The sequence below is a fragment of the Actinia tenebrosa genome, unplaced genomic scaffold (assembly GCF_029948245.1).
Source record: "Actinia tenebrosa isolate PJP-AT-01 unplaced genomic scaffold, QUT_ActTen_1.0 PGA_scaffold8__29_contigs__length_14323225, whole genome shotgun sequence".
NCBI classification, from domain to species: Eukaryota; Metazoa; Cnidaria; class Anthozoa; order Actiniaria; family Actiniidae; genus Actinia; species Actinia tenebrosa.
This window is the reverse complement of record NW_028292585.1, coordinates 9,221,922-9,241,786: the sequence shown is the minus strand read 5'-3', so window position 1 is coordinate 9,241,786 and position 19,865 is coordinate 9,221,922. Positions and strand designations below refer to the sequence as shown.

Sequence of the window (19,865 nt, the reverse complement as noted above, 5' to 3'; positions counted from 1 at the left end):
TTCACAAGTGAGTGATATTTACTCCTTTGTAACTGTCCACCAGAACTTCCATCTTAGCATTTGACTTTGCTTGAAGATCCTCAATAGTTGGCCTTGTTTGTGGATCGCCGTTAAGGCACTCGCTGATCGTGGTGTTCAAGTCATCAGAATATCCATTCAAAGCCGCTGGCTTCTTCCCTTCCATGATATTCCCCATGGCGCTAAACATGTCTGTGCCAACGTTAGCATAAGCTGGCTCTAGAGCTGCCATCTCGTAGAAGAAACAACCCAGTAGCCATATATCGTTCTTGATGGTTAACTCTTCGCCCTTAAGGGTCTCCGGTGAGGTATACACCCCAGTAATGCCTTCATCGCTGATCCCTGTTGCTTCAGTACTAATGAGGTCTTGCTGGGATGAGTAGTATAAGATGCCGCTGTCAAGCTTCAAGACACCGTCTTCAGTGAATGACAATCGATCTGGCTTCAGACCAGGGTACGACACTCCTTGGTCATGAAGGTACTTTATGACAGCTGCAAGGTCATGAAAAGCTTTCCACAATAAAAACTCTGGGATTGTTTTCTTCTCTTGTTTGAGATGTTTGAGGATGTCCACTAATGCGTAGGGCGGGTACTCAAAGACCAATATCTTAGTCGAGTCCTTGGTAAACGTGATGTAGTATGACATTAAGTTTGGGTGTTTCAAATGCTTCATGCCTGCCCATAGTTCTACTGCAGTATTTATGTCCTCGCTTGCCAGGCTTTCCGGTACGACCTTGATGACCACATCTGACATATCAAGTAAGCACTTGGCAGGGTAAACGCAGTGGCTCATGTGTTCGTCGTTCAGCTCATTTTTGTTCACGTAAAAATCTTCCAAGGTCAATTGATTGGACAGAGAGTTGATTATAGCTTTAGGTAAAGGCAGTTCTGTTATTCGAGCCAGGTTTTTAAGACCAACAGAGTGCAGTATCATCGTGCGGCAGTGTTCTTGAAGCGACGATGGATCTGCGCTTCCACCTTGGGTAGATGCAGAATCCGAGCTTGCACTAGGATTCAGAATGTTCAAGCGCAGTTCGTTGTTGATGTCGGTGAGCGAGCGGGTTCGTCTTGCCATCGTTTTTGATACTTACAGACCAATCAGATATTGCTTGTGTTAAACCAAGTGAGGAATCTCCATATTAATGACGTCATAAATGATCGAACACAAATCAATTTAGGTAATTAAGATCATTATTTATCCAATTAAATAAGTCAAAAAGCGCACTTTTCGATATTACATGTAAATTTAAATACGCGCATGGCTTCTATTTTTTTTAGCAGCATGTACAGTCTTCCATGCAGAGGTTGCAATTGCAACATTTGAGGGTTTCGTATAAAACCAAAGACTTAAGAAATTGAGTTAGAATTAAATTAGGCCAAAAAAATAGAAAACATTAACGCAGACCAAAATGATCACGGGCTCTTGGAACGAGTAATCGCGCGCGCGGTTTCGTAACAAAGACAGCATACATTACGTTTCGAACTTATTTGACTTATATTTTAACATGTGTGTTCTCAAGAATGAGTAGTACTAAGAATCAAGTTGTACGAAAGCGTTCCTTGTCGGCTGAGCCGCAGGATGTGACAGAACGGCTTCCTGCCTCGCAATACAGAAGTGAAAGTGTGACTCCTACGCTTCCTTCGTTAACTAGTGCTGCACAACCAGAAAGCAGCAAGGCTTCAAGCAGTTTAAGGTTAGTGTGTCTTGTACATCTGGCTATGTACTCAATTGACTGCATCTTGCGATTAGCCTATCCTCACGCGTGCCACAATGGGTTTTACCGCTGCCATTTGCATTGGCTTAGTTTCACTGGCGCTGATCCATCCTCGGAAACCCGGGGTAAATTTCTGTCGCTCGTTACTTGTTTTCAGTAACAAGCGACAGAATCTTACCCCTGGGAGGATTTTGTCAGCGTGGTGTTGCTCTCGCCTTACTTCTCTTGACTCGGCATCTCTCATATTTTAACAAAATTTGCTTGGTCTTTTCCGAGCTGGATTCTAGATTTTCTCCGGGCTCTCCAGTTTTCTGAGTATATGATCTACTCTTTAAAAAGCTTAAACTCAAATCCTATTCCAGCTGTTTTTTTGTTTCAGTAATATGACAATCTATAAATAAATTTGCTATTTATACTACTTTCATTTTATCTAGATTTAATAGTATTTTTTGTTAAAGTTTTAATCTTTTGTCGGTTTTTAGGAATGATGATGTCAAACTGAGTTCCACTGCGAAGGTGAGCGCTTGGCTAGAAACCATGTACGATAGCCGCACACACATGAATGACGTCACATCTCAGGTATGCTTTTAATTCTTTTTATCTTACCGTAGTTTTAAAGGAAATCAGTTTATTTTAGACGGAGGCTTTAAAAACAGATTGAAAGTATGCTTCGCGCCGCGCAACTACACAAACTCTTCTATTTATATTCACTGGCACGATTAAGTGGCATGAATACAATTGATACCTTTTTAAGCAAAGCAGTCTTCCTAAGACAACCCCTTTTCCTATAATTGTTTATTCGTGGTTCAGATACGTTGTATATACTACTAACCCTTGCAAGGCAATCCATATATACATGCAGTATGATGGCCGTCTCCAGAGCCAAAATTTCTTGAATTCCATTCCCTGATCTCCATACGTTTCCTCTCAAGTGATGAAGCAGTGTTTTGATGCTGCTACTCGATATTAGCCATTGGTTCAGGAAAAAATAGGTCGAGTTGGCATTGCTGTGCATTTTGGGGCTGTAATAGACGCCATCTTGGAAATATGTGCACTAAAAGAGCCCCACAATGCACTGCAACGCCAATTCGACCAGCAAATTTTCTCGACCTCGCAATGGCTAATATTCAATAATGGAGTCACCATGAAATATAAAATAATTATTCATTCGATCGACAGCAGGCACCAAGAGATGCTTTAGACGTGACGACTACGAACTTGGGTTCTTTGCATCTTGAGCCAATCGGTGGTGAGGGGAGCCCCTTAGAAGGCAGGACTGATGCTGTAGTAGTGTTCGGTCGTCGTCAGGGAAAAGCCATTCCTCCTATCTCAAATGCTCCTAAGGTAGAGGATACCGAGAAAACCATAACAAGTCTGATCAAAGATGAGAGCAATGAAAGGTAAAATTTGAACACATGCACGCTTTACAGAAGACAGTGTGTTTGTCAGTACTGAGTACGAAAAGGGTCTGGTCCTACGAGTCGAACCCTCTTTTGCTAATATTATTGTACAATAAAGGAATTAATTTCATTTCTTATCTTTATTTAAAAAATATAAGTAAAATAAGAAAAACAGAGCATAAATTTATGCTCTTTATATTTCTTGATAAGAGGTACTAGAACAACAACAACAACTTTATTCTCATTTCAATAATAATGTCACAATTATAATTGCTTAACCGCAGTTAGCATAAAAAACTATCTTTAGGGACTCGTCCTTTTGCGACGAGGATGTTTGCACCACCTTAGCTACTGTAGACAGTCAAACGAGTTCTCCAAACATCAGTGGTGAACCAACTGACGATAATACTGAACTGGAAGCCAATAAAAAACAAGAGTTTCACGTTACTGAAGGAGAACTTCCGGTTCCGGTGCAAAAAGACGTCGTCATCACAGTAAGGGAAGCTGGCGAGGCGAGTACTGATAAACAGGAAGATGTTAACAAGGCCCAAGACCTTGCTAGTACGAGTAAGCAAGATGATACAGCAGAACCCAAGCCAAGTGGTATGGGGAAGCTGTCATTTGGTGGAGTCGCGAACACTTTACTTCAATGGAAACTACACAGAACGCGGGCTGCAAAACGACGTTCTCAGAGCATTGCAATTGTGAGTATCTAAGTAAGATAAATCAGTAGAACGGTCTTCCAAACGATGTTCCACGCAGGACAAAATCATTGAAGACACCGAGGATTTGAAACAGATAGTATATGTATGGTATAATGCTTTTTTGCCGCAATCAATCATGCATATTATCCAGCGGAATTTCCGTCCAATCACTGCCACGGGATAACTTGACGCAAGCACTGCCTTTTCTCCGTTGTGTTTTGACATCTGGCCACAGGGAAAGTACTTTGTAAGTAACTCGAGAGCAGCTTATAATTCAAATTTAACGTATTAGTGTAACGCACACTCTTACATTTGGCATGTCCTAGAACCTGGACTGGACTCTGGACTGGACTCTGGACTGGACTCTGGACTGGACTCTGGACTGGACTCTGGACTGGACTCTGGACTGGACTCTGGACTGGACTCTGGACTGGACTCTGGACTGGACTCTGGACTGGACTCTGGACTAGACTCTGTGCTTTTCATCTTGGACTAGACTTCCAGTTTTACATGAAAATTATACATCTTTTCATCATTCATTCTCTTCAATACCTATACACATTTGAGATTATATCATTTATTTTCAGCAATATTCTTTGTGTGTGTGTGTGTGGCCGGAAGCGAAAATCGAAAGTGACATGGCTGGGAGTTATAAGTTGTCAATCCTGACAGTTTTCTGTTTATTCATGACTCCCATGTTATCAGAGTCCAAAAGCACAGAAATTCCTGCTACTTTCTTGACATAATATATTTTTCAAAAAAAAAGTTTTACTAAATTTAAAGTTGGGATTTCTACACGTTTCTACGAAAAAACCGCTGAAGATTGAATGACAGATAACTGAGGCAAAGAGAGCTACAAAACTAGCTAAAATTTATCGGGGAAAAAAACAGATAAAGAAAGGTTTATCTTAAGGTATCAGGATACCTTAAGATAACCGCTTTGCGCGGAAGCCGAATTTCGCGCTGTCTTTTCAACATTATTCTATAAAAGCTAGATAAACGTAGGTTTCGAAAATACATTTTAAGCCGTTGGTTCTTGAGCAGAAAAAAATATAATGCTCAAAGTCGAACTTACTTTTTTTTTTTTTTTTGATATTTAAATAATCTTTATTCCATCCATCAAAAAAGAAAAAGAGAAAATTATTTACAAATACATAAATACAATTATATAATTTCGTATCTTTACAAAATCAAATGTCAGGAGGAAACATTTCTTATTAGAATTCATTTAACATTTTCAGTACTGTATACAAAAAAAGTTTAATTTTGTCTATTGAAAGTCTAAATATAATGCCTTTCTTATATTACAGAATTTTTTTAGGTGATATTGCCGTGTTTCCTATCATTTTTTAAAGCTATATAGCATTCTACTTTCTATAGTAGAATCTTACCTATCATCGACATGTTGGGCATGTTCCGACAGGATCAGAATTTATTAACTCTGCAAACACTGACAAGTTACTCAAGAGATGACAAGCGCTCTGATAACATGGGAGTCATGAATAAACAGCAAACAGTCAGGATTGACAACTTAAAATTCCCAGCCATGTCACTTTCGCTTTTCGCTTCCACACACACACACACACACACAAAGAACATTGCCGAAAATAAATGATATAATTTCAAATGTGTATAGGTATTGAAGAGAATGAATGATGAAAAGATGTATAATTTTCATATAAAACTGGAAGTCTAGTCCAAGATGAAAAGCACAGAGTCCAGTCCAGAGTCCAGTCCAGAGTCCAGTCCAGAGTCCAGTCCAGGTTCTAGGACATGCCTTACCATTTACTAGGGCGTGCGTTACATTGATAAGTTACGTCAATCTGCTATCAAGTTACTGGTAATACGATTAACGGAAATTCAACATATCAGCGTCTTGTTTCAAATCTCAACACAGGAAACCCAAAGCACTTTATTGATTTATTTATGAAAGCCGGGCTCCCTGTGATCTGACCTCATAGTAACAATAGAGGTTTTGCACCATCACGTGCCCACGCCCATTATACAGCTTGGGCTGCCTGTGGTTCGAGAAACTTACTTTTGATTCTAGAATCAAGAAAACAGTTTCAGGAAAAAAATTCAGGTTCATTATTTTATGCCAGTGTAATAGCTGATTGTCTTACATCTTCAGTCTATCTTGGCCTCTATACATGCATGATTCTATAGAGTTAAACGCAAGAGAATATGAAGTAAGAGAGCATATCCCTGTGACCCATGAAAGTTTCTTGAAAATCTATTTTTAGCTCCGCGCGCTAGTCTGAGCTATTTTAGCATGCGAATCTTGATTGGTCAGAGTTGTAGTGATGTCATAGGTACAGAAGAGATCGGCAGTGACAAGCAAGCTTCATGCAGTTGACAAACCAAACTTTATTCAATTTGACGAGAAAATGTGTTTAGAGGAATTCCTTGAGAAATTCTGAAAGGTTTTTGAAAGAATCCATAAACAGCATATGTAAAAAATAATCAGCTGAGACAACATCATTCAAGCTTGTTTTTAAATCAAAACAATGGTCGCTCGATTGAGACTCAATCATTTTGGAGTTGATTGCAGTTACAGATGAGACTGGAAGTTATTCCACAATTCTCCACCTAAACTGAAATACAGTTAATATTGCTGCATCCCAAGAACACGTACTTCTGACCTGAACTTCAGTGTTTTCAAAATCACAAGTTATCTAATGGACATCTAAAATGAAGGTAGATTGGACTCGTTTACGAAAGAGCCGGATTTTCGATGAACAAACTTGTTGAATTCACTGAGTCAAGAGTTTAAAAAACTTTAAACTTGAGAGAAAATGTAGCATTTACTGTTGGAATCAGTTATTTACCAGTAAAAAGAAGAAGTTTTAAGATAGCTGAAAACAGTCAAGCTGCTCGGAATAGAAGAATTAAACATAAAGGCACAAATACGCCGAACTGAGAGCATCTGGCAGAAAAAATCGCAAGTAAAATGCCCTTCAATCAGGTAAAAATAATCTCTTTTTTATTAGTTTGAATCCTCAAATACTAAGTTTGATTCACTTTTTGTTCTTCGCCGATGTTGTGATTGTATTTCTATTGTCTGTTTGGGACTTTAGAAGTTGAAAAGTTATGAAAAAAATACCTGAACACTGAGGCGGAGCAAAAATTCATGATGCAAAATTTGAAAGAAAGTTCTAGTTTTAATAGTCAAACTTTTTCATTAATTCGCCTTTTCTCAATGGGCAATGTCTTTTGCATAAACTAACACACCGTATTTTGGCAAGCTAAACATATTTAATGATTGTGAAAAATCACTTCAGTGCCTCTTGTAGTTTTTTCCTCTGTGAAAACAGAAAATTTTCTTCGGCACATTTCGGTGCAAATAGTTTTTCTGATTCGTGTGTGGAACAAAATACTTGTCTTGTTCATCGTCTTCTTAATTACTTTAACTTAAACTTTATTTACTATAGAAAACACTACGATAAATGCTTTTTTGGCTGTCTTCACTGTAGGTTTTTCGCTATTTTCATCGCATTTTTTTATCGCGGTTTCCTTTCCCATGGCGTCTTCGCTGTTTTCAGCTTGTTCGTATACTGAAAATCATCCTGATTTGATCTTTTTCGATGTTCTTTTACATCACTTGTTAAGTTAATGTTTAATTCGTCCATGAAGAACACATGATACTTTAATCATTTCAACTTTTTACTAAATTTTGAAGGCCGTTCTTCTCGTCGGAAACTAAACATTTTTCGCTCGCATGGAAGTCACTACAACTCTGAGCAGCAATAAGGGATCGCATGTTAAAAATAGCTCAGGCTTGCGCGCGCAGCTAAAAATAGATTTTCAAGAAACTTTCATGGTTACAGACCCATGTATGGGAGATGTGCTCTCTTACTTAATATTCTCTTAGTTAAACGATAAACTTGATTTTGGAACAGTACACAGTAAGAAAATTTCAACACAATTAGCTAGGGCCCAAGAGAGCATAAATATAGTGTTTAACCACTGATGACATGAAAATGATTTCCAGATTGATTTATAAACTTTCATTATTTTTTCTGTTTCAGGATGCCAGACACTTCGCTTTAATGGGCGCCATCGCAGACAAGATAAAAATACAGGTAATCTCCATGCCAATCAGCATCAATGGTTTTTGTTGATAGAACTTAATGCAATAGTTAATTGATAATCAAAATGTGCTTACTTTGTCATTAAAAAATTGAAGAATATCAAAAACATGTTTCGTTTCCAAACTCGCTGAACTTTAGTCTTTTGAAAGTGATATCCGCTATACTCTTTCGCTCTTCAACCATTTCCAATAATAATTTAGTTTGGGTATAAATTACTAACTTTTCCCCAGTTTTAATCGCTTGTTCTTAATCTACCTTGTAACGAGGTAGCAATCTGATTAGCACTTTCAAAAAGGGCAGAAAACATTATTCAAAACACTCAAATAGTCCCAACCTGGTCCTATCAGTCTCCCCACCGGTGCTGTTCCGTAGGCATAGTAACCATAATGTTCATCTGACTTATTTTTTCGTCCATAGTTACCACGGTCGCTAGTTTACAGTCTAAAGGAAGAAGTTCATCCTATCTTGGTAGAAACAGTGCAAGGTATACCAAAGTCTACTTAGCCTTTAAGACGTGCCTTTAGGTTTTTGTTGCTGCATGCATAAGCCTTTTCTGAGTTCGATAAACAGGATGTATTGTGGTCAAGATTCGGTACAAACAACTCCATACAAGGCATGATGAACAAAATATATTGACCACAATACAACATATAAGTTAGGCTTACAAAACATGAGCCCGCGATAAATATTCAACCACTTATTTTAAGCTCTTCTAGTCTTCTTCTAATGGAGTTTATTCACTGATGCCAAGTATTTTAAAAAGCCTGTCAATGTTTTGCTCTAATCGTGGGCTTGGAATGGGTTTAAGGCAAACAGCGTGATGTCAATTGATAGAGAGATGCCAAAATAGTCGTAAGTGTTCTCCTGAGCCTGCGATTATTTTTTTTTGTTAATCGCGCGCCATAGTTTACCAGTTTCCAGGTCTCGACCGGTGTTCCGTGATTCGGTTTTCAAGATTTCGGAGCTTGAGGTGGTTTTAAAACAAATCGATTTTTGGTTCGTATATAAGCGAGAAGTGGGTTGTCTCTGATTGTTTCCTAAGGTTTACTAACATTTCAAGAGAGTTGATTAAAAAAATCGTTATTTGATCGTGACTTTGTACTAACTCCTACTAACTGAGTAGGATGCGGTCATTTCCGGATTTCAAGAATTTTGACCGTCCAAGATTTTGCACTTTATATGTTTCAAGAGGAGTTCAAGAGCCAGTGATAAACCTTTTCTCAAGTTTCATTTATTAGGTTTTCCTTTATGCATGTTTTTCTTTTTTTCCTTTTCTTTTTCATCAGTGAATTGCTTAAAACACCTCTCAGTGAAAACCATACAAATCTCGGTTCCCGGTCCAAATTAGCCGCTGTTGCCGAGCCTATACGTCCAAGTTCATTCGCTCTCACTTATGCTAGACTGATATTTTCGTAGGCTATAAAAGAGAAGTTGGGAAGAAACACAGACTGACCATCCAAGCACAACAGCGCCTGGAAGAACTCACAAAAGAACTCGAAAAACCACATTAACTTTCTAACGTATCAAAACATTGTAGATGTCTTTTGAATTTCATAAGCTTATATTATTTTAACATGTATTAAAACAATACTTTTTGATTGAATCTGCTTTTTTTAAGGCTTTCTCTTCCTCAAATTTAAATCTATTTTTGATAGCACTCTATCCATATTTTATTATTTGTTTTTATCCTAATTTATGATAGCGGTGTAAATGGAATCTGTGGTGACCCGATAATTAAATTTTCAACCCAAAACATTTGACAAACAATGAAAATATTCTAGGAAAAAGGGAAAAAGCCGCTCAAAACTTCTAAGACTGAACTGAATCAGAAAAAGATACTTTTCTAGGCTTTCGAAAGAAAGTTTATTTGGGGGTGGGGAGGGTGGGAGCATTTGAGCTTCACTCCCGCCAAAACGGTATAGACCGCTGGCTTTCTATTCACGAGTCTTCTCTCGACCTTTGGAATCGAAGTCTCGTCCTTATTTGGCATATCTGTCAAATATCTTGATATCCTGTGTTGTGATTGGTTGGTTTGGTGGCTGGTTCAAATCTTTTTAGGCTCAAAATGATTGCGCCAGTACAAAAATAATTTGCCATCATCTCTAAATAAATCTCTCTTGGACCTTGGTGTTTCCTTGCGTAAGAGCTTTCTTTGAAGCCACAGTGATCTCGTCAGTTGAAGATTTAGATATTCATTATTAAATACTACCTGTAAGTTGTTTGGGCGATGGCAGATATCGAGAACGAGAACCCAGAGTCGCACGACTTTATAAACGTCGATAAACCCGAAGCAGACGTTGGAGCTGAAGAACCAAGTGAACCTCAAGTTAGTTCTACTACAGAAGACATGGATTCTACTAAACCTGAGGATGAAGAAACTTTTGAGAAGCAGGAGGAGAATAGTGCTCCAGAGGAACCGCCAAAAGTAGAACCTCCAGAGGAAAAGCCAGCAATTCCTGATTCATCTTCGCCTTCTACCAAAGGTAGCTCTCATGCACGACATGTACGAAACTCGATTGCACATGTTTTTACCGAGAAATATTGTCAAGATCTTATACACACATAACTTAGATAATGAAGAGAAGTTTTATTTTGTCGTATCTAGGAAGTGGAACTAATAAATGCATTGTAGTTTGAAGTTTACTTTCGCAGAATCAAAGTTTATGGGATGTAGCAATATAGTCCATGTGGAGTTGTGTAACAATAATGTACTTGGATTTGAGTCAGTTTAGAATTGTCCAAATAAATTTATTATTTCAAAATTATTTTATTAGAACTTACAAGCTTCCCAGCTCGATGGATGAAGGAAAACAACGTGGATCAGAGAGGTAAATACAGCGAGAAATGCAATATGAACGAATGGAACATGTGAAGAAAGAGTTTATTGTACGAAGTCCAAGATGGAGATTCTCATTTCGCTTTCCCAGAACGATGTCAAATTCTAAACATGATTTTTTCCTATATTTTAATTTTTTCATTCGAAAAATATCGATTAATTCCTGGATTTTTAAAGAAATCTTAAGAATATAGTGTCGTATTTTTGCCTACACCTATTTTGACCCACCCTATTTGGGTAATTTTGATGATCGAAGGAAAAAAACCATCCAAAACACGAGAAAAAAAGCTTCTATCGGTAAAACAAAAATCACTGTTATCAATTATTTCTTTTTGCATAATCCTGAGCTCCCATTTTTCGAATTTTTTTGGTTTTTAGAAGAGTGTTTTGAGGTTTTCTGGCGTATTTGCTTACATGACGACCAGCTCGTCGCATCCTCCGATTCGGGCGTGTTTGAAAGCCATTTTCTGTAGTTGATTGAAAACCCTTATTTTGACTTTAATAATTTATTTAAAACAATTCTCTTGCGATAATTTTCGGGTGTGGTTGCTAAAATTCAAAACAAAACACACCTTCCTGTCCAAGTTAAAATGTATTAAAAAATGTAAATGGGTGAAAGAAATATATATATATATGTATATATTTTTTGCAGTAGTGGGGTGGGCTAGCCTATCTTCCTAAATGGGTGTGAGATCTGCTGTGGAAGAACTCACACTGTTGACATATCTTTATATTGATATCACCTGCCTAATGTTTACGTACAAGTCTTTTAGGATTAACTTGTATATTTTCAAGGGCATGCATGAGTTGTTATTTTCTGTATTTCATCATTCACCTCTGCATTCATTCCCATTTTTTCACATTTAAAGACATTGTGGATATTTCTCAATTTATGAGAGCAAATCTTGAAATTCTTGGATAATATGTTACTTAAGGGTTTTGCAGCTGCGGTTTCTAAGAATTAAGGCTATTTGGCAGTTTTATAGTTATGGTAACAGAAGATATCTTTTTTCACAATTTTGAAACTGTACAAGCCATCTCTGTGCCTTCATTGCTTACTGAACTTACACACTTTCATTTGAAAACATTAGTTAATCTTTTTCACAAATTTATGTTCAGTGAAATTGATTTTTTTATCAAAATTGATTTTACTGTGCTGTGGTTTCTTTTGTTATTCATATTATTCATTTGTATTCAAAATGAATTTAGATTTATTTAAAAGAGAACGGTATCATAAACATAAGACTTGCCTATTCTTGTGAAGACATTAATTGATATTTTTCCATTATATGTATTTTCCTTTTTATTTGTTATAAATTTTAAAGCAGTCATACCTTTTGAATTATAGAAATATTCCCATAGATGAAACCAAATTATTATATTCTTAAATTTTAGTACAGCCATTTTATTTGTATGTTATCTTTGAGAATTGAAAAGGAATATAAAGATGAAACTACCATGTTTTCCATTTAAAAAATCTTGATTTTTAATGCTTAAAAAATTATTTTAAAGGTTTAAATTATCACGACATTTTATTTGTAAATTTTGTTTTTGTTAAAGATTTCTAAAGGTTTCTGTAAGTTTAGATATCTGAATGACAAAGCAGTCATCTGGCTTCCCTCAACGAGTCAAAACCTTGACAACTAGATGCAATTTTTGATTGAAGCATCAAAGCAGACCATGTCAAAATTTTATCTAAAAAAAATGGAAATTGTACACAGAGTTTGATGAATACTGTCAGAACATGTGCTTAATTCCACAAAAATTAGTTTCATTAAATTGATTTGATAAATACATTCATTATGAATACACTTTATGCTCTTTTATATGGTACCTTTTATAATATCAACAACTTCCAAGAAAGATTAAAGAAATCATAGGACTAAATCTATTATAGATTTTTAGCAAGTGTTTCATGACTTAGTTAATACAGGTTGATTTATTCAATTTTTTACATCTACAAAAATTTACAAAAATTGTAAACTTACTATCTTATAAATTATTATCAGAACTAAACAATATTGATAATATCAATTTTTATTCTTGTGAAATTAAATCAATTAATTTTCCTGGAACATATGCACAGAAATTACAGGTCTTAGAGACAGGGCAGAAAAAAGACAAGCCCTCTACTTTCACGATTTTTTTATTTAACTGAGTTTAATACTCCAAATTTTTAAATTTTCCATTTGTGTCACTGCTGCTCAAAACTTGTGACGAAATTTTTGTCGACTCATTAGACTTAATGACTTAGAATAACTTAGTATTCACAAATGTCAGTTTTTCTGCTGATCAAAATTTCACCTCTCCTAAAGTACACAGCTTCATATCTCAAATACGCTTTCAATAAATTTTGGTCGCATTTGATATTTTGCTATTTGGCTCCAAAAGAACATATTCACAGAATATTGAGCTTAAATATGTAAAGCTGTCCTTGTGGTGAAAGGCCAAAAACTGTTTTTCTGCCCTGTCGGTCTTGGATGACCATGTTGAATATCAGTGGTGAGCCACAGATGGATGAAGTGCTGTGGCTCTAGAAGTTGTATGTAGTATACATTAGGTGTTCAAAGTCATCTTTTCCATCTTTTCAGTTGCATTATTTCACTTTTTACTTTTCCTTTTTGATTGCCACAATTAAGTGTCATAGTTATTAAAGTTAAAGTTCAAAATGAGGTTGTACTCAAGAATAGTCATTAGAAAAATATTGTCTCTTTCTTTCATGTACCTCATAACATGAAATTTTTTCAACTCTTTAACTTTGCGATTTTTGTTAAATTGCTTTTTTTCCGCAAAATTATGAAATTAGATGTTGCAAAGTATGTGACCTCTATAATCACAAAATTAATGTGTCGTGAAAATTTCCTGTAATAAGTTATACAACTTGGCTAATAAGAAACATTTTCTAATTAGTTTTAAAAAATTCCATTTTTTGCTTTCTATTCCATCATTTCTCTTTCCGCTTTGATTTCTTTTGTTGTTGTGCAGTGGTTTTTGTATTTAGAAATGAGACAAATACTTTAGTTTTTAATAGTTTTTTTTTTTTTCTAATAGTTTTTACCTATAATGTTTGTTTAGTTGAAAGTATTTTACATGTTGTTAAGCGACAAGATTCTATATTTTTTTCTGGCAGTGATTGACCTTATTTACTGGCGAAATATCAAGAAATCAGCAGTGGTGCTTGCTCTCAAACTAACAGTACTCATATCCCTCACCATGTACTCACTCTTGAGTGTGATCACATTCTTCTCCATGGCTTTGCTAACAGTTGCTCTTCTTTATCGTGTTGGGATGACTGTCATGGGAGCAATTCAAAAGAGTGGCACAGAAAATCCCTTCAAGTAAGTAGTTTGTATCATTGTAATAACTATGATTATCTAGAGAACTAATGACCTTTCATCTAAGTTAATGTACTTATATTCACTGAAAACTCTATTTAAGGTATTTGGACTGTTTCAGGGTAAAAAAATTCTTCAATTTTTGGTCAATCCCTAACTGCTACTGTGATAGTTAAATACGTTTTTCATGGATTTAAGTCCATACTTCAGTGCAATGCGAAATAGAAAAGCCAAAAACTTTGTGTCAATGGAAGCCATTTTGATTGAAATATGAGGGAAATTGATACGACTTGACCTTTCTGGGTACGGAGTGTTGACAAACACGACTAGCGTAACTTTGGAGATCATGTGACACGAATCCCTTTTTTTTTTTTTGTAAAATTTCTTCCTTTAATGTAATGGAATAATTGTTGGTAATATTATATGAGCATTCAACTGATAGCAATATTATGTGATGTGAATAAATAAATAAATATGATTTGAAATAATAAATGATGAAGTTTTGGAAATCAGATCACAATTCCTAACTACCCACTTTTGAAAATTCAGGAATTGGTTGGAAAAGGATATTGAGATTTCCAAGGAAAAGGTAGGTTTTCAATTCCTAATTGCATCAATCAAAATACACCTTTAATGTTTGAACTTCATGGAAAAGCCCTGTATGGGAAGTGGTGGTTGTAAAGCTTAAGTTGTAAGTTTTTTTATATAGTATGTAAAATTTTAAACCAACCACTTACTAACACCTTACTGACCACTTACTAACACCTTATGAACCACTACTGACACCTCACCAACCACTAACTGACACCTGACCAACCACTTACTGACACCTGACCAACCCCTGACTGAAACCTCAACCACTTACCATAACACCTAACCAACCACTTACTGACACCTGTTAAAACGTTTTTACTCACTAAATACAAAATATCAATCCCATTTTGTGAGTTTGCAAGCATTATTTTTGTGTCCTGAACACAGGTTCATCGCATAAACAACTCATCTTTGTGGATCACAGGAATCAAACCAGTCACCATTCGACCCTGTGGATGGTGATGGATGGATAAATTTGTAGCCATGCCATAAATTTTAAAGATTTTATTTTACAATTTTTCTTTTTTCTCCAGGCATCAGACTTCACTGAACTCATTGTATCCCGTGTCAACTGTGGAACTAAAAGACTTAGAAGACTCTTTTTGGTTGAGGATATTGTGGATTCCATCAAGGTAACTTTCATAGGATAATATTAAATTCTAGGATTTCTGCTGACTTTTTCTGCCAAAATCTGTTGGAAAATTTTGTTAGAAATTCTGCGACTAGAATTTTCTTTCATCTCAATTAATCCCTGAGTCAAGTTTGAAAACCTAAATTTTAAAATAGGAGGATTTTTGCAATATAAAAAAAGGCATTTTTAGTGTTTTTTTACATTTTTTTCTTTCTGTCTCCCAGTTTGGTGTCATTCTGTGGGTGCTGTCATATGTTGGAGCATGGTTTAGTATGTTAACACTGATGATTGTTGGTAAGTGAGTAGTATAAATGGCTTTAAAATGCAACTTTTTTATTTTACGCCATCAAAAAACAAAAACAGAAAAGTCAAGTCAAATTAAACGGGAATTAAACATAGTCCAGAATCTTTTTTATGTAGGTGACCAAGTCTTTCATTTTAGCAAATTGCTGTTTGTATGACATAAACCAATGATGTACATGTCTTTGTTTCTCCAGCCACAGTTCTGTCATTCTCACTTCCAAGGGTTTATGAGGACCACCAGGTAAATGAATATTATTTCAACCATGACATCATTTCAGACCATTGTGTTATCCTCTAGAGTACCATTTCTTTGTTTAATAACATTTGCAAATGAAAAGACACATGAATATGGATATAACTCAAACAAAGAATCTTATTCTTGAGCAAATGATATTTATGGTCTGAAATGGGAAAACATTAGGCCCAATACTAAACAGTGTTCCCTGACATACTTCATGAACACTATGTCAGGAGCCAAATAAAGTTGAACTAAATTGATTAAAATTCAAGCTAATCCCAGTATATCCTGCCAGGCTTAATGGCCTTCCCCTTGTTTACCTGCTTCATTGTTTTCGTGAGTCTTATTTACAAAGAACCTTTACAAACCATGGACACATTAATGATATCATAATCCATTTTATTCTAAGGCAATCCTGAATCAGGGATTATAATCATCCTTTTTTGCTATAAAATTTAACTAATTTTGCTATAAACAAAAGGAGTAAGATTCAAATTATCAAAATAATATTCCAACCCCCAAAAAAGTTATATTGCTTTGTTAATCTTACTCATAATTTAAAATAGTTCTTAAATATTGACTTCTTTGTTTCATGAAAATGTGCCTCACGTCATGCGTCCTACCCTCAGTAATAAATTCAGTCTTATTTTTGTTTGGATAACAACAACAACTTTGTTTTTGGATGGCTTAATGGTTGGCAAAGTTAAACAGCCATCTACTCCTTCATTGTTATAAATGTGCTCCAAACAGTATGCATGCTGTTTTCTCCCAGGAAGGAAGGGGTATTGTTTTGAAACCTCAGAATCAGACATATGGGATTTGCTGATTAGCAGGACTTTTGCATTAATTCATCTCCCCTTTTACCAGACCATGGGGGAAATTCTGCCATATTAACCATTTTACTAAAAACTTTCATTTCTCGTAGGACAAAATTGATGAAGTCGTGAAGAAAGTACATACTCAATTGAAAGCAATCATTGAACAGTAAGTTTATTTCCTAATTTGATGTCCAAGTACAGTAATAGTAGTTAAAAAAAGATATACTGAATGAGATCACACAAGAGAAAATGAACTAAGAGAAGGAATCCCCGTGCCCCATCATGTGCACAGTTTGATGCTATTTTTAACTCATTACCATGCCCGCGCGGTAATCATGCTTCCCTTTAATGCCTCATTTGAGGCAAGATAAGCGCCATATTTCGCTACGTCCACGACAAAAACACAGGCTTTTTTTACTGCAAGACTGGAAGCCGCCTACCCTCAAGAAATCAACCAATCAGGTTCTTCGCTCAAAATATCTCCAAGCTAAAAATAGCATCAAACTACTATGCACATGATGGTTACAAGTCTATATAGGTAGGATTCCTTCTCTTAGTTCATATTCTCTTGGATCACAGTTATCAAAAAGATAATTGTTGAAGCTTATGGAAGAAGGTCAAATGTCAGACTTAAGCAAAGTAACTTTATTCGTTTTTATTTATTTATTTATTATTAAGTATATTTATTATTAAGTATATTTATTATTAAGTTTATTCTTTTTTATTTATTTATTAGTAAGTATATTTGTTATTAACTTTATTCATATTTATTTCATTATTATTAAGAAGTTGTTTTGAAAAACATTTTGAAAGAAAACTTAGGGCGCTTTCCATTATTCCATTAAATATATGATACATAAAGTACTCTCTTAGGAGCTTATTTTGCTGATGTAATCATTCTTATTTCTCAATTGACACGGTTTTCTTTGTTATTCACCAGGCTTTATTTTTGTTATAACCCTCATTATAAATGCGAGGTCAATATATAGTTAGTTATTAACCCGGTTAATAACTATATATAGACTTTGCATTTATAATGAGCAACATTTGATAGAAAACCTTCTCAATTGATAAATAAAATACTTAATTACCGAGAACGTCGGCAATAAGCCTATACATCCCGAGGGCCTGCGGCCCTCGGGATGTATATGGCTTATTGCCTCCGTTCTCGGTAATTAACTCTTACTTTTTTACTAGGGCCAAATCCAAGCTTCCAGAAAAGCTGCGACCCAAGGAGAAGACCACCTAAACTTTATTTGGCCACATATCAAGAACCCTCAAAACAATATCCAACATTGATGCTATTCAAAGTTTACAATCCGCCATTTTGTTTGATTCGGCGTGATCGATCCTTCAGAGGCGTTGCAGAAGACTTACTTTTGTTTTAGCAATTGGACAGCAAATTAATTCAAAGAACTATACAATCTAAGTAGTTTCGGTTAGATATTCTTTGGGTGGACCGAGTATTGAACTGTGTGGTACACCACAAATGCTCAAGAAGAAGCCTAGAGCATTTTAATCATTTGTGTTCAAGGTTGTGTATCAGTTATATCCTTGTCAGTAAAGTTAGTACGTGCTATGTGCAAGAAATCCTATTAGGTATTTCAGCACGCTTAGCGTAGCCCAACTCGTTTAAACCTGCAGCATAGTACGTCGGTCCAAAGGGTCATAAACTTACTTTTACTTAGCCTGCGTGGCGGCTCTCCTCCCCTATCCCCTAGAGCCGCCTCGCCACGCAGACTAGCTTTTACTGGGATTATATACAAACTTCTTAGTTTATTCGGTTTCTTTTTCTATTTGCTTTAAAATCTAGTATCTATTTTCGTTTTTTTTTTTTAATGCTAAAAACAAGTGCGTGATTAGAGCCGTAGTTCATACTTTTAAAAAAATTGCTAATAATCGCTAGTACCTAAATTAGAGTTCTGGAGAGTTGTACAGACAAAAATAAGGATTTCTTTGTCAAGTCGTTATTCTCATGATTGTATACATATATCTTTCCAATCCACAAGAAAGTACTATACCAAGCCGTTGCATGATCGGTATGAGCTGTCGCTCCAAGGACACAGCTTCTAACTACCGCTATTATGCTTCGTAGACGTTGAACTGTTTGGTTTCTGTGGTTCTGTGTTTGCTTAGTCGATGTATTTAAATACGCAAACGTAGTTAACGTGTTCAAACTCGTTTTGTGGTCATTTCACTTTTTTTTCCCCAGCATTACGAAAGGGGAGGCTTTTCATTTATGAGGACGTAGGTTGATATCTCCTCCAACTTTACACTCGTAACACTAAGAACTCTCGTTCTTCCGTGGTCTAAAAATAACAGCATGTAATCATGCAATGGCCGACCAGAATTGGAACTTCTCAGATCGAATTGACGACTCTTCAAACTCCAGTCGGTGGTCGGTGTATGCGGGCTTAGCTTTGAACCCAGGAGTTGCTTGTTTTGTTATTCTAATTTCTGCTTTTGTTTACCGACCTCAGAAGTGAGGCTAAGCCAACATACACTGGAGTTTTAAGAGTCGTCAATATTTGCCGGTCATTTTGACCAGTAACGTTAAGCCAAAAATGAGATGTTACGGAACTAAAATTAATTTTGCCTGTTATCTCCACCGGAGTCAGGACCAGTTATCATTTATTTTGCCTGCTCATAGCCCTTTTCAGTTCTCCCCAAACGACGCATTCACAAAAAAATGGTAATCCTCTTAAATGTCCAAATGAATGACAACCCTCCAAACCTAACTATTATCTTCGCATGTAATTTCCCCATTTCTAACCATGTGATGTTTACATGATGTTCTCTGGAAACATGTTCTTTCAAATTGTTTTCATATCTACATTAATACAAACGAATATATTGCAGAAAAATAAAGGAAGACTTCTCTAGAAAGCATCTGATCTTGTAAACATCCCATGGTTTGAAATGGGCAATTTACGTACGAAGGCATTACTTCTATAAATTAGGCATTGGCGTAAAATTATGCGCATCATTGGAATGGCTACTTGGTGCTTTGTCCGTTTCATTAGAAGGGTGTCTTGCCTTTTAAAAAACATTTTTAGATCCAACCAGTTTTTTTCTGTATTCGGAGATATGGCGAAAATTGTCACAATTGCTAGGCGTGGGCTATTCCAGGGATTGTCATTAGCTCGAAGTACCAACTTTAATATGAACGGTACTTCATTTTC

At 35.9% G+C, this 19,865-nt stretch overlaps 3 protein-coding genes across 3 annotated transcripts; 2 read left to right on the top strand and 1 right to left on the bottom strand.

Annotated features, from left to right (window-relative positions):
* Nucleotide 1: 1 nt before the first annotated feature.
* On the bottom strand, nt 2-1,093 carry LOC116292725 (serine/threonine-protein kinase Nek7-like). Its single transcript, XM_089040688.1, has one exon. It carries the CDS (start codon nt 1,091-1,093, stop codon nt 2-4), a length of 1,092 nt encoding a protein of 363 aa, XP_088896814.1.
* A 446-nt stretch (nt 1,094-1,539) lies between these two features.
* Nucleotides 1,540-9,531, top strand: LOC116292726 (uncharacterized). The gene is made up of 7 exons (XM_089024050.1): nt 1,540-1,712; nt 2,216-2,312; nt 2,913-3,133; nt 3,441-3,837; nt 7,866-7,919; nt 8,346-8,412; nt 9,345-9,531. The coding sequence occupies exons 1-7, from the start codon at nt 1,540-1,542 to the stop codon at nt 9,437-9,439; spliced, it is 1,104 nt and encodes a 367-aa protein (XP_088880176.1). The 3' UTR covers nt 9,440-9,531.
* Nucleotides 9,532-9,986: 455 nt separating this feature from the next.
* Nucleotides 9,987-18,860, top strand: LOC116292711 (reticulon-1-A). The gene is made up of 9 exons (XM_031700063.2): nt 9,987-10,411; nt 10,703-10,756; nt 13,895-14,102; nt 14,649-14,688; nt 15,227-15,325; nt 15,549-15,618; nt 15,822-15,868; nt 16,791-16,849; nt 17,881-18,860. Exons 1-9 carry the CDS (start codon nt 10,156-10,158, stop codon nt 17,930-17,932), a joined length of 885 nt encoding a protein of 294 aa, XP_031555923.2. The 5' UTR covers nt 9,987-10,155; the 3' UTR covers nt 17,933-18,860.
* Nucleotides 18,861-19,865: the final 1,005 nt, after the last annotated feature.

Coding starts and splice junctions, on each gene's coding strand:
- LOC116292725 (XM_089040688.1), bottom strand. CDS start 1,093: ATGGCAAGACGAACCCGCTCGCTCACCGACATCAACAACGAACTGCGC.
- LOC116292726 (XM_089024050.1), top strand. CDS start 1,540: ATGAGTAGTACTAAGAATCAAGTTGTACGAAAGCGTTCCTTGTCGGCT. Junction 3,134..3,440: donor AAAGATGAGAGCAATGAAAG/GTAAAATTTGAA, acceptor AACTATCTTTAG/GGACTCGTCCTTTTGCGACG. Junction 8,413..9,344: donor CTTGGTAGAAACAGTGCAAG/GTATACCAAAGT, acceptor ATATTTTCGTAG/GCTATAAAAGAGAAGTTGGG.
- LOC116292711 (XM_031700063.2), top strand. CDS start 10,156: ATGGCAGATATCGAGAACGAGAACCCAGAGTCGCACGACTTTATAAAC. Junction 15,326..15,548: donor ATATTGTGGATTCCATCAAG/GTAACTTTCATA, acceptor TCTGTCTCCCAG/TTTGGTGTCATTCTGTGGGT. Junction 16,850..17,880: donor TTGAAAGCAATCATTGAACA/GTAAGTTTATTT, acceptor CTTTTTTACTAG/GGCCAAATCCAAGCTTCCAG.